Source organism: Orbicella franksi, chromosome 10 (genome assembly GCF_964199315.1).
Source record: "Orbicella franksi chromosome 10, jaOrbFran1.1, whole genome shotgun sequence".
Taxonomy (NCBI): domain Eukaryota; kingdom Metazoa; phylum Cnidaria; class Anthozoa; order Scleractinia; family Merulinidae; genus Orbicella; species Orbicella franksi.
In genome coordinates, this window is record NC_138154.1 from 8,879,420 (window position 1) to 8,893,482 (window position 14,063).

The 14,063-nt window shown below is 38.1% G+C and overlaps 2 protein-coding genes across 2 annotated transcripts; both read left to right on the plus strand.

The window, feature by feature from the left end:
• The first annotated feature begins 1,222 nt into the window (after positions 1-1,222).
• Positions 1,223-3,055, plus strand: LOC145501101 (uncharacterized). The gene has a single exon (XM_081480657.1). It carries the CDS (start codon positions 2,084-2,086, stop codon positions 2,774-2,776), a length of 693 nt encoding a protein of 230 aa, XP_081336783.1. The 5' UTR covers positions 1,223-2,083; the 3' UTR covers positions 2,777-3,055.
• Positions 3,056-12,340: 9,285 nt separating this feature from the next.
• LOC145500073 (uncharacterized) lies at positions 12,341-13,770 on the plus strand. The gene is made up of 3 exons (XM_081479567.1): positions 12,341-12,479; positions 12,632-12,886; positions 13,075-13,770. The coding sequence occupies exons 1-3, from the start codon at positions 12,341-12,343 to the stop codon at positions 13,752-13,754; spliced, it is 1,074 nt and encodes a 357-aa protein (XP_081335693.1). The 3' UTR covers positions 13,755-13,770.
• The last annotated feature ends 293 nt before the right edge of the window (positions 13,771-14,063 follow it).

Below are 14,063 nucleotides of genomic sequence, written 5' to 3' on the forward strand. Positions count from 1 at the left end.
AAGCATGATTTCGAAAAAGGAATGCATAGCTATGTTTCCAACATTGGCTTTAATCGAAATTCGTCGAAAAAGGCTGGATTTAATGAAAAACCATGTTTCCTTTAGCATTTAAAGAGACCGGAATTGCGCCTGATAGATATTGGAAGTTACCCTATCAGTGCGTGCGCAATTTACACTACCAGCGCACTTCGGTAAGATCAAACAAAGCCACACTGAGTTAGTTTTTCTCTTTCTGTTGCTCTTGTTTATCTCTCTTTCTCTTATTTTGTCTTTGCTTGTACTTTTTTTTGCTTTGTATTTTATGAAACACAAAGAAAAAGTTCTAAAATGTAAGCGAATTTGCAAGTTTTGGAGTTGTTATTATTTTCTGCGCTCAGGCTGATGTAAGTAACCGGAAGTGAAATTTCACCTCCTTAGCAACACGCGCGAGCGCGCGCATGAATTGGTTAATGGGCCCTTAAACTGAACTCTCGCGTGTCATCTAACACTTGTCACTGTCTTCTAGGTTAGAGCTCACATCCAGCAATTTCCTAGGCAGGTGTCCCACTATTCCCGGGCGAAGAACCCTAACAGGAAGTACCTCGAAGAGGGCCTGTCTGTGAATAGAATGTACCACAAGTACATAGAGAAGTACGAACCGGAAGTCTATCAACGGAACAAAGAAATTTTAAGGTACGTACTCTTTAGTGAAAAAGAATATCTAAGGATTTCAGTTGCCTTTCCGTCTTAAAGCTATAAACTGCGACAAAAGTGGTTAAGACACTCCCCAGAACATTTTTGAGTTATGTTTTTGTAAAAAAAGTACCTCTTAGTCAGTGCATCGGGTATGTTATGGACGGGTCAATGGATGAGTGAGTGAGTGAGTGAGTGAGTGAAAGATGTATGTCACACCAATCAGATTGGATCTACTATAAACAGCCAACCAAATTTCTTGTTCTAAAGGTAAATGGTATGTGAGGAGATTTGATCCGACACAATTTAGAACGGCCATATTTATTCTTCTATAAAAGAGGAAGAAGTATTCATATATTGGTCTTACTTCGATGTTTTCTGTGGGTTAGGCTGAGGATTTTAGTTACGAACGAGATGAGCCTTGAAATTTGAAACAGTCCGTGAGTTAGTAGTATGCAAATGCAACGAGATATTTTTAGTTACAAATGGTAACTTAACACTTTTGTTTTTTTATGAGAGTAAATTCAATTAGAGCTGACAAGTTATCGGCTATTGTTACCAGGATATTAAACACAAAAAAGCTTTCATTTCTGGACGGTTTTTACGTCTCTGCAGTAGCAGTTTATTTTTATTTGATTGGCATTTTATGACATTCTTTTCAGTCCGATATTTTTAAAGGTAGAAAGTATCAAACTGCTCAAATGTTCTTTGAAGACTGTGTGGCACCAAGTTAAAGTGCAATTTAATTAAATCAGACTTTCAATGTGTCAGAGGTTTTTTCTCTTTCTTTCTATTTTCGGTGAAGTAGTGTTGTTGTGTTGTGTTGTGTAAAAAGGGTAAACTTACGACTCGTATAAAATGCGAAAAGGTCTCGTAACTTGAGTGTTTTTTGAGCAAAAATTCCTCTTAGGGATTGGAAGGGCTATGTGATCGGTGAGTGAAGGAGTTATGCATGTGTACGCATTACACCAAACACAGTGTGGGTTTTATCAAAGAACGAATCAAAGAAAAAAAATAAGATGGTTATTTACATTAATCTGGAGATGTGTCAGATTACTGTAGTTTGTTCAGTCAAACATTTTATGGCTTACTATTTAGCTATCTTACCATTAGTGATGTAACGTCGTATGTACATCATAAATTCCCTGTTTCTTTCTTGCTGTACATCACAACCAAAAAAACTTGTCAAATTAACCAAATCATTACAAAAAAAAATAACTCTTGCACGCCTTGCGTGCCTATGTTCATTAAACGTGGGAATAATCTGATCTCCACTCCCCATGTTTCATTCCTCCCCCCCTTTCTGATGTTGTAATCACGTGAGTGTCCACAAAGCGTGTTTCAAGATTGAAAGGGGGGAAGGGGAGCTGGCTATTGGAAGATACTTTTTTCAAAAACAAAATAACGCTTGATGGACAGCGTTTGCTTTGCCGAAATGTCTCAAATCTTTTGTCCCGGATTGTCAACTTTAGACACTCAGTGTATCCTTTCCCCGCTTTTTAGGTCCAGACAAGAGAACAGTTTTCCCGCCCCAACCCTGAAGAAACCGAAGATATCACTGTATACATACAGGAATATCTTCAACAGGGAGCTCAACCTGAGTTTTGGTTTACCGCAAACAGATACTTGCGCCAGGTGTGAAGCTTTAGACATGGCATTGTTGTCCTGTGGCGGGGAGGACGAGATGAACCGCCTTCTAGAAGAGCGTCAAGAACACCAGGAAAAAGGGGGAAATGGATGCGAATCCAAGAGGAGGGATAAGCAGCGCACTCAACAAAGCTGGAAGGGCAAGACCCGCACCCTTGGAGAGAACAGCACTTCAAAAGACGCGATTGACATGATAACTTTTGACTTCCAACAAAATCTGCCCACGCCACATCTTCATCACAATGACATTTTTTATTTGAGACAGCTATGGACATATAATTTTGGCATTCATGACTGCATTAACGAGCAAGGATACATGTTTTTATGGAGCGAGACCACAGCAAAGCGCAGTTCATCAGAATTTGCCTCATGTCTCCATAAATTCTTCACAGAATTCAAATCAGGAGCAAGGTTAGTCGTTTGTTGCTGTACACTCTTTAACAAAAAAAACCGTTAGCCTTAGGCAGGCAAGGAGGTAACGAGTGCTCTTGTCATTTTTATGTGCCTTGTAACAGAACAAAGCTCGGTTAAATCCTTTTTGTAATTGTTTTTTCAAGAAGTTCCTGCTATGGATTGTTAAAAATGTGGGGTTTGTAATGATTTCGAAGCTGGGCTAGCGGAAAATTGGCGATGTTACCCAGGTTTTTACTCTCACAAGCACACTTAATTTTTTTAAATTTTTATGAATTTTTTGTAAGAAACAGTTGATGGGCAGCGAGTTTGAGAACATTCTCAGAACATGATCGGGCTAAGCTGCCTAAGCTAAGAAATGTGACTAGTAGTGCATTTACCGCAAGACTGGGTGGAAGTCGTGAGAGACTCTAACGTAACAAAACCATTTGAAACGACAGTGATGCAGCAGGAAGACTTCCTTGATTGGAAAGGTTTCGTGAACGAGCAATACAAGATGGCCACAAAGGATCAGGAGGGAAAGCCAGTTCTACTCAGGGACATTCACTGGTTGAACTTTGGATGGGGGGAGGAAAAGGAAGCGGGAAAGGTTGCAATGAAACATCACCCAGACGAAGTGTGGGTAAGATTTAGTTTAAGAGAGGATGAACCTTGGAAAAAATTAAAAATCGTGCGGCCAAGGCAAACCACAACGGGGCAATCAATTCCACGGGAACTTTATCAAGGACAGGTTCTCCTAAAAACTGCCAAAGTAAGAGACTTGAAAAAAATTGCCTCACAATTTGTACTACCTCTACAACATACATTTTACTTTGAACTAAAGGACAATGGCTCAGAGGATGGAATTCTACGGACGAGGACCCTGTAAAATAAACTAATACTCAAGTCAAATTCCAATACATTTATTACTCTTGCCAATCACTACAAAAGAAAACGACACAAAGAACCAATCAGCATTCAGAGCTAAAGCGATTACGATGGTGCAGCCGGTGCCAAGCGCGGGGAAATACATGCGAGCAAGTCACGATCGGCGGGTTCTGCTTCTCTCTGGCTTAAAAAGTGGTGCAAGTTTTTCTAAAATTGGAATTTGACTTAAGTATATAACTGCAACTAAAGATGAGATAAAGTTTGCCTTGAGATGAATTAGGAAGTGCAAAATATTATTTTTATGGACATCTGGTCATTAGGACCAGACCCCTGGGGGGTACTCCCTTATATGGGCTATACAGGTTTGTGTGGCCCCAAAGGGTATGGTTTTTCAGCCGTTTTCGTCATAAATAGGGTATCAGTTTTAGTTGATTTTACCCATTTTGGTCATAAATAGTTTCGAATTTATGGTCAGGTCATAAATAGACTATGGCAGATTTTGGTCATAAATAGGGTAAGGGTTTTGGGAAGCGGGCTGCACACCCCTGCCCAATTTTTCCGGATGTACCCCTCCCCAGGGACAAGACACACGTTTCACAAGTAAATGTTATGTATAATAAATGACTTACATGGACGGTCTTGTCACTAGGACAGCCACATGTTCCACATGTAAATAGTTACGTGAAATAATGTTTCAATGGACGGTCTTGTCACTAGGACAGCCATACGTTCCACATGTAAAATTTATGCCTAATAAAATTAATTGCATGGACGGTCTTGTCACTTGTAGTGAATTGAATGAAAATATCTGTAAATCTATAGCAAAGATAAGGCCAAAAAAGAATGTCTGTTCAAAGATGGAAAAAAGTGAGTTTACACTGAGCTCATGTTTATCGGTGAAATGAATATTTGCCTTTTGAATAAAACAAAATCATTCCTCTTCGACTTTTCAGCAGATATTTAACTTTTATATCCCATTGATCTCCAGCAGTGAGTAAAAAATTACACATCTTTTTTATATTTTCGTGGAAACAAAGGTATCTTGTTGCATACATTGGCATATTGTATCAAATTACAAACGTGTGTGTGAAAAGTAAAATTGTCACATTTGCTTCAAAATGAACGAAACTCAACATAAAATACCACAATAAATTTAAAACTGTCTTGACAAACGGTAATTGTAAGCTGTCTTTGGGCCTTGAAAGAAAACACAAACATGAAACACACACTGCTAGGATATGTCTTATTAAGTTTTTTGTCTGCTCATATTCTGCAAAGGGGAAAAGGCCCAGTTGACTACCAAGGGAGAGAACGGCATGGGTGAGGACCTGTGTGACTACTGTATCAGAGCCGTAAATTACACTCTGCACTATCTGAGATTGTCTCACTAGTTGGATAGAGATGAACTAAAAATGGCTTTACAGACCTGAAAAGTTTCCGGGGCTTTCAAGAAATGGGTCCCCGGCGTCATATGTAGGTTGAGTTTGTTGTTGGTTGTCTTCTCTGTTCCGAGAGGCTTCCGATAGGTACTTCATTGCACACCATTCAACAATTCTTTGATATTTTAACTTTGTTTTCCTTGAAAACGAAAAACAAATTGGCGAAAAAAACAGCAAGGCATTGTTAAGTAAGTAAATTGAAGGCTATATGCAAAAAATCAGGCACTTTTGACGAAAAAAAATTTTTCAATTCACCATGTTGTTTTACCATGGAGCTGACATTTCCATTTGTTCCAGGCTTTTTAAACTGCAAAAACCTTGAGACAACTTTTAAACCTCTACAAACATTGGGTAATGTTTTCAAGAAACCCAAAGACTGGCCAACAAAAGAACAGTTGAAAGGAATCGTATTCAAACTGAGTTGCAGAAGTTGAGTTGCATATATTGGAGAGAGTAAAAGAAGTTGGAAGACTTGGGGGGCTGAACAACTTGTTTTCCTACATTGACCACTTTATAGAAAAGAAAAATTCTTAACAGCCAATTTCGAATTATTGCATGAGGGTCATGCCTACTCAGTTTGTGACAAACGATTTGGAACTGCACAAAGACTCTTCAAGAACCAAGAACTTGTTGACATTCCAAAGACATAATCAGGCATTTTCCAAATAAGCAACCTATCAAACCTCTCTGTTCACTGGGTCACACTGGATAGGCTTAAAGACTATAAATCATTTCTCTGGATACAGTATGTCAGCCAAAACAATCCTCGTCAAATTGTACTTTTCTACTCTTTTAAACATGTTTTGTCATCTCCCTGGGACAATTGTCAATCTTTATTTATCCTTTCTTTCAATAGTGGGAGATGCAAGCACATGCAGACATATTCCCAAACACTCTAACCTTAGAGATGGATTTTAACAAGTCTATCAAAACACGTAAGGTCAGCGCCCAAAATTTAAATTACAAATTGAAACTTACAGCACATCAGATAAGTATTTACTATGTAAACAACAAAGCTATTCATTGTTTCTTCTATAATGAAACCATCGGTAGGGCAGAACAAAATGAGGTAATATCGCTTTTGGATTACATACTAAGTGATATCAAAGATAAATTTGGAAAGAATGACATATCATTACATGGTGTGACAATGCACCTGGAGAGTTCAAAGAATGCTACTTGTTTTTCTACATTGATTACTTTATAAAAACACCAACTCTTAAGAGCTGATTTAAAATTATTGCATGAGGGTCACATCTACTCTGTTTGTGACAGATGATTTGGAACTGCACAAAGACTCTTCAAGAACCAAGAACTTGTTGACATTCCAAAGACATGGGCAGGTATTTTGCAAAAAGGCCACCTATCAAACCCCTTGGTTCACTGGGTCACACTAGATATGCTTAGACTATTAATCATTTCTCTGGATACAGTGCGTCACCTGAAACAAGGACTTAAAAAAAATTAAATTTAAACATATTGCTTGGCTCAATTACAGATATGGAGAAAGGATTAAAAACGATGGCCACCTTCAATCTGTTTATCATCCTGAGAGTGTGTTCATTAGATCCAAGATGAATGTTACACAACCACCAAAAAAGTCTCCTTTACCAAGAAATAAACCAAGGTGCTGAATATTTCTCTCCTGTACAACAGGAAAGGCAGCCAATAAATGTTGATGTTAAACACCATTATGTCCAAATAGCACAGAAGAACGTATCTAAAAGTGCACTTTGACTTTCAGTCTCTGGCATTCATTGAGGAAAAGAATGAAAATAGCTAAGGCGAGAAACAAGAAAATGCTAAGACGGGATACTTCAATTGCTTGCTCATCTAGAGAAAACTTCAGTGAAAGTTATGAGCATGGCCTCATGATGTGCTGTCTATGAAATAACTATCCATTTTTTACCACTCCACAAAATTCAATAAACTTTTGAAATTTGTGACTGATTGTTTATAGACTGGTAATCATCGCCTTCTTGATCCTAAAATCCATGAGGGAAAAGAAATCACTGCAAAGGCAGTGATGGAAAATTAATGTGGTTTGCTTTCTAAAGATTCAGCCAATGGGCTGCCACTCATTTCCTCCTCATTGCATAAAGAAATTTCAAAGCACAGTTACCTGAGTCAAGCATGGATTTCTTAATTTTTGATGTCGTCAAATTATAGTTTTCTGTTCTTTTTAAACATGTTTTGTCATCTCCCTGAGACATGAGCTGTGTCACCCAAAAATGTAATACAAATTGACCATAAATGTTATACTGACCATAAATGTAATAGCTTTTAGCAACAAATGTAGTAAATCCACCTACCATAAATGTAATAAAATTTGACCATAAATGTAATAAACTGAATAACCATAAATGTAACAAACTGCCTATTACTCCTGAGTCAAGGGGCCACAAACCCTGCCATTCTCTTATTTCGTACAGAGAGGACAGGAGCCCCGCAAATCCAATTGGACTCATTGCTTCCTCATCATAAAAGGCGTCCCTGACCCTGAGAACTTTTAGAAATCATTAAGTAATAATATACATGTACATAACATAAATTACGTAGTTTTGTTGAAAATGGTGTAAATATGTGGAATAAAAAAGTCTGTATACTAGAAGAGATCTCAAGTGGTCTAAAATAATTGCAATTGAGGTGTTTGTAAGAAAGAAGAGAGGAGGTAGAATTCTGTTCAAACATCACCTTACACAGAATAAGCCTGTTTTAATTTGTAATTTCATGTGGATGACTCGGTTTTATACCCAGTCAAGGGAATGGAGAAGTGGAACCATGTTAAACAAGATCACTCTGTTAGGAGGCAGAGCGCCGACTTCAGACACAACTTAAAGCAAGTTTCAATTAGTCCTGACCAGCAAATTTATTTGACTTTCCATAGGAGGAAGGTAAATTCCTAAAGATAAGCATAAAACGAATTAATACAAATAACTAACCGACGATGTCAGAAAACTAAGAGGAAAATACAAAACAGACGATGAACTAAATGCCTTACCAAAATGCTGGCAACGGGGTTCTGGGAACCAAGAAGTTACAAGTGTACCGGACGATAAACCAGCACTAAATGAACATGAAGGGATAACACAAATATATACGCAACAAAATTTACATACGACACGAGAAAAAAAGGCATGCAGAATGTGAAAAAATACATTAAGATACGGAACAAAAAAGGACACAAAGAAAACACGAAATATGGAAAACACAAAATACAGAAAACCTGAAATAGCCACAACACTCTGCTTTGGTCAAAGGAATCACTGTGCTTTGGCCAAAGTTGTAGTCCAGGTATATTTTTTTGAACCAGGGTAGATATGTTTGATATCCTACCAGCCACATGGGCCACACAAGGATAAAACACTTGGGACTGTTGTCAGTCCAGTCTGCACGCAGTTATATTTGGTGCCATTTAGGGTCAGGTGACCAGTGTGTTTTTGACGAGCGTGGTCATAAGGTTTTGACCCAAGTTTTAGTGGATATATGCTCGTTTAGCACGCCCTTTTTGTCCCTTTCGTGGTCCTAAGGCTGGACAAGGTAACAAAGTGTATATTTTTGTCCTAAGTTTATTAAGTTTCTGTTTTTTTGAACTTTATTTCCAATTTTATTTTCATGTATGTTATGTAGCATTGTTCGACAAACATTCGCATCAAGTCATTAGTGTAATTTTTGAATTTATTTTAGTTTTATGGCTTCTGTTTTGAGGTCAGTAAAGTCTACAAGCCATAACTACAGTGGTTTGTTTAATCTATGTAGTTTACAACACTAAAGAAAACTATAGAACAAAACCTGATTTACTACAACATGAACTCAACAATGGCAACTAATACCTAAAGCAATTGTGTAAAGATTCAGGTTTGTATTAACATTACAACTATATATGTGAAAAATAGTCTTTAACAGGGCTGAAGAAAATCAAGATACACCTTTGTTTTAGGTCCAACACTATTTTTTATTACTAGCAGTAATCGTAGATTAAAGAGTGCGTTCGAGTTTTGGTAGGCTTGCTATGTTAAAAAAAAAAAAATTCTAGGGACAGCTTTTTGTGCCTGAGCTGTTAGGTAGGCGAGAAATTGATCTCCTTTCAGCAGGGGCAAAAACAAATGAATTGACCATAAAGCATGTGCATACAAGAGGGTTTGTACTCGTTTATACAAGTATTGTGTAATAGTAGTTACGACTGGTCAGTAAAAAACATGGAGTGCAGTCAGGAGGCTGCATTTAGTCCTCAGTCCCTGTTACTGGGTTCCCTGTATTGTTCATGTATTTTTCCTGCTGTTTAGTTCCCGCGTTTAAGTCACATGATCTTTTTGAGTGTGCATGTTATGGCGAACGTCGGCAAATGTAGATGTGTATGCGATTCACTCGAAGTAGGATGGATAAGACGGATAAGACACATAAAGACGCGTACGATTGATGGAATTATGTACAACCAAACAGGAGCGTCTTATTGGAGTGTTAGTCAAATTAAAGTCAGTGAACCAGAGTGAATCTTGCCTATTGAAACCAAGGGAATTGGAAATTGGCCCTTACAGTCCCCATTTTATACCCGAGTCCGCACACGTTTTATGCCCAGTCTGTAATGCTTAGTCTGCATTTTATACATAAGTCTGTGTTTTATACCCAGTCCATAGTCCGTAGTCTGCACTCCACAGTCCGCAGTGTTTTTTATACTGACCATGTAAATCGACACCATCCATGTTTGTTCCGTTGGTATGCGAGATGACATGCTTTTATTGCCAAAACTAGGACAATTATTTTGTTTACAAACACGACTTTGAATCACCTTGGCTTTGGGGCAACAGCTACAGGGCATTTTCACTTCCGAAACAATGAAACGGAGGACATGTTGGTGTACCAAAGCAACCCTTTGGGAGTTGAACTCATCTCCTAGGTGAACACTTTTGTTGGGTTTACGATACATAGTTTGCACACAGAAATCTAGGCCAGCGAAGTGAAAATCATTTCCTCCTTTGATTTATTCAGCAGAAAGCAGCATTGGTTTCAGACAAAGAGAAGAGGGTATGTAACACACAGCCAAACTACAGCTTTTTGGTTGTACGAAAAGTCGTACACATTTCGTGAAGACATGTCTGCAAGGTTTTTAAATGCCATTAACATTGACTTCGAACTTTAAATAAACAACTTATCCCCTACAGTCTTCAATAAGCTGCCTCAAAAAGTTGTACACATTTTGTAAAGACATGTCTACAAGGTTTTTAAATGCCATTAATACTGACTTCGAACTTTAAATAAACAACTTCAGTATCCGCTAGAGTCCACAATAAGCTTCCTTGACATTCGAAAGTCTGCAATATTGCACAACACTCGAAAGAAAGCACATGGATAAACATGGACATGACATCATTTGCCCCTGAAGAATTTTTTTTTTTGGGGGGGGGGGGGCAAAATTGGTGTCCCCCGATAGATAGATTCACAGATCTTGAATTTTTCTTCATTACATGATTAGAACTGTATTCTGTCAAACGCAATTATTTTCTTCTTTAAAAGGTGGGTGGTTAGCCACCCAATCCACCCCTGGCAAATGAATTCTAAAGGAATGATCAAGTCTTAAGCAAGTCGAACAACTGACTGTAGAAGTTTGAAGCGGAAGGGATAATATTCAGTTTTATTTTTGCTTGGAGCCAGGGTGTCCCAAAGTTGTCTCACTTACCTGTGAAATTACTCTAACAACCTCAATCTTCTTCAAATGCATCTTTAACCTTTAATCTTTAATCTTTAATCATTATTTATTCTTAAGATCCTTAACCTAAAACTCTAATTCTAATACTATATCAACTTACAAAAATATTCTACTTTTAAACCTGATTTCCATGAATGCCGTGTGTTTAAAAATTATGATAGAGAAAGTGTTTAAATTGATTTAATGAACCAAACTCTGTAATGTTACAGGGTAAGCTGTTCCAAAGAGTTGCACCGCTGTTGCTAAAACTATTTTTCATGTAGTTAGTTCTCGGAAAGGGAACAACAAGTTTGTTAACCGGGTCTCAAACAGCATAATTTAATTCATTTTGCGTTACAAATTTAGACGAAAGATATTCTGGACCCAGACCGTTTAAAGACTTGAAAACCACAAGGGCTTTCTGAATTTGAAGTTGAGATTTCTTTCCAGTCTTTCCAGTCGGTCTTTCCAGCACGGTTTTGTAGTTTTTGTAGCTTGTTGGATGTTTTGCCATAATTACCCTAAACTAGGCTGCAGTAATCAAAGTGAGGTTGAACTAGTGAGCTGTATATGCAGAGTAGGGTAGATTGAGGCACAAATGGCATAACTCACAGAAGCAATTTTTTTACACAGTCTATCAGTGTGGGAATGCCACGTTAGATTTTCATTGATATATACTCCGAGTGATTTCACAGAGGAAACTTGTTCAATCGGAACATTATCAATGGAGGGTTCGAGTGTATTGGATAGAGTACCTAATCTGTGCCTGGAGCTGATCAACATAAGTTCTGTTTTTGTAGCGTTCAAGATAAATCTACTGTCTGTGTGCCACGCTTAAATGTGGCAGACCACATTCAAGAATGGTGAGGTCAGTGAGACAGCCATTAACGGAGCACGGTTATGTGCGATTCGTCGAATACGATTTAAACCAATCAAGAGTTTTCCCTTGAATTCCACACCAATTCATTTTAATTAATAGTATCTCGTTATCAACAGCAAGTTGAGAAACACTACAGCATTTACGTAGCCACAATCAATATTAAACGCCGAACTGTCAGTGGCTTCTAGAAAAGTAGTAACAGTTGCGTGTAAAGACTGGAAACCAGACTGTTGTTTAGGGATGATGTCTTCACTGTTTCAGAAGTTGCATAACTGATTGTACACAATCCTCTCCAACACTTTGGTGACTACGGAAATGACAGTGATAGGTCGGCAATTGTTTAAATCAGGTGACTCGCCCTGTTTAAGCAACGGAGTCACTCTAGCACATTTCCAATCATCAGGGAATATGCAAGACATCAAGGATTTATTAAACAGATTGCACAATGGGCCTGAAATAATATCACCACACTCACAAATCAACTTAGTAGAGATAAAACTTAATCAACTCCCAGCACTTCAATTAAGTGCACTTAAACATTGTCAACCCAGCACCTCAAATGGACTTATTGTAGACCACTTGAGAACTCGTCTGATATATAGACTTTATACACATACTGTAAGTACTTTCTAAATGTTTGCACGGACTGTAATGATACACCCTATGCAGAATGAAAAGGGACTGGGAGTGACACATGCGAAAATGGCCACCTGATGCAAAGGGCGCCAAATTTTAAATATGCCAGTAAATTGTCGTGTTCCCAACTACACCAAAAAGCTGTACAGGACTGAAAATGGGAAGAAAATTTCCTATATCAAGTTTCCAGATGATGTGAACCTCAAGAAATGTTGGCTGCACGCTATTCGTTGCAACGAAGGTAAAGAATTTAGAGTCAACCAAAACATGAAGATTTGCTCTTGTCGTTTTAAATGTGAGGACTTTGTTAAGTCTATCAGAAGCCAGCGTATTTATCTCAGGGAAGGGGTTGTGCCATCACATTTTTCTTGGTCACAAAGTTCTCTGCTACAGGAAAGTCTCCTAAGAGACGCTTGTTTACATCAAATATAGACACCAAGTTGCTAGTATTTCAAACAACCAGTGCAACTGAAACCAATGCTGATAACTGCACTACACCAGTGGCTGGTAGCTCTCCTGATCATAACATTCAAAACGACACAGATATGCAGGGAGACACAACAGAGGATGTCAAAAAACTTCTTGAAAAACTGAAGAGTTTGGAGCTTGAAAATGCTCTACTAAAGGCTGAAAAAGAGGTTTTGAAACGTCAGAAGGGTCTTGCAGATTCTCATGTTTTTCAGTTGCAAAATTTTACCTCTGACGACAACATTGCCTTTTACACCGGCTTTCCTAACTTACCTACATTTAATGCTGTATATGAATTTTTAAACACTGGAATGAAAGGGGAGAACATTAGGTACTCCTCATCAAAAGGAAGAAGTGTCCAAAGTGATTTTATGGTGAGAATAAAAATGAAACTGAGGAACCAGAGGAATATACTAACAAAGGTAGGAAAAGGAGCTTAGAAACAAGAGAAGATTCTTTCCTTGTACTCTGCAGACTGAGAACGGGATTTGCAGAAAAACATCTGGTTCACTTGTTTCATATCTCTCAGTCAACAGTGAGCAGGATATTCCAGTCCTGGATAAATTACATGTATCTTAAATTTGGTCAGGTATCTATATGGGCAAATAAGGAGGTTGTTAGAGCTACTATGCTAGACAACTTTAAAGACAAGTACTCTTCCACCCATGTAATAATAGATTGCGCAGAGATTAGATGCCAGATGCCATCCAGCCTTCTGTTGAATTCCAAACTGTTCAGCTCGTATATGAACCACGTAACTCTGAAAGGCTTAGTTGGAATTGCTCCCAGTGGAGCTATAATTTTTGTCAGTCAACTGTACAGTGGAAGTATTTCCGATTGCAAAATTATTGAGAGAAGTGGTTTTCTGAAGTTAGAGTTTGATAAAGGTGACACTGTCATGGCTGATAAAGGCTTTACAGTTGAAGATCTCCTTCCACTGGGTGTGAACCTAAACATTCGACCTTTTCTTCGGTTGTATACCCAAATGACAGCACAAGATGTTATCAAGACCCAGGAAATTGCCTCAGTTAGAATACAAAGCGAATGAGCTATTAACAAAATCGAGAACTTCCACATTTGGATAGTGTCATACCACTTAGTCTATTTGGGGTAGTGAATCAAATGTGGAATGTCTGTGCCTTTCACTTATTTCCACATAACATTTAGGCAAAGCAGTAAGGCACTCTACAGAAAACAACACCATTTAATAAAAGTGTGACCCTAATGTTATGTCTCAGAAAGAGCACAAATTTGGTAAACTAGTGTTTTGGCGCAACAGTGACATGACTTTTCTCATGTTTACAGAATTCTAAAGCGGCTGGCTCTATAAAGCGATTTAAATAGCAGTTCTTGAGGC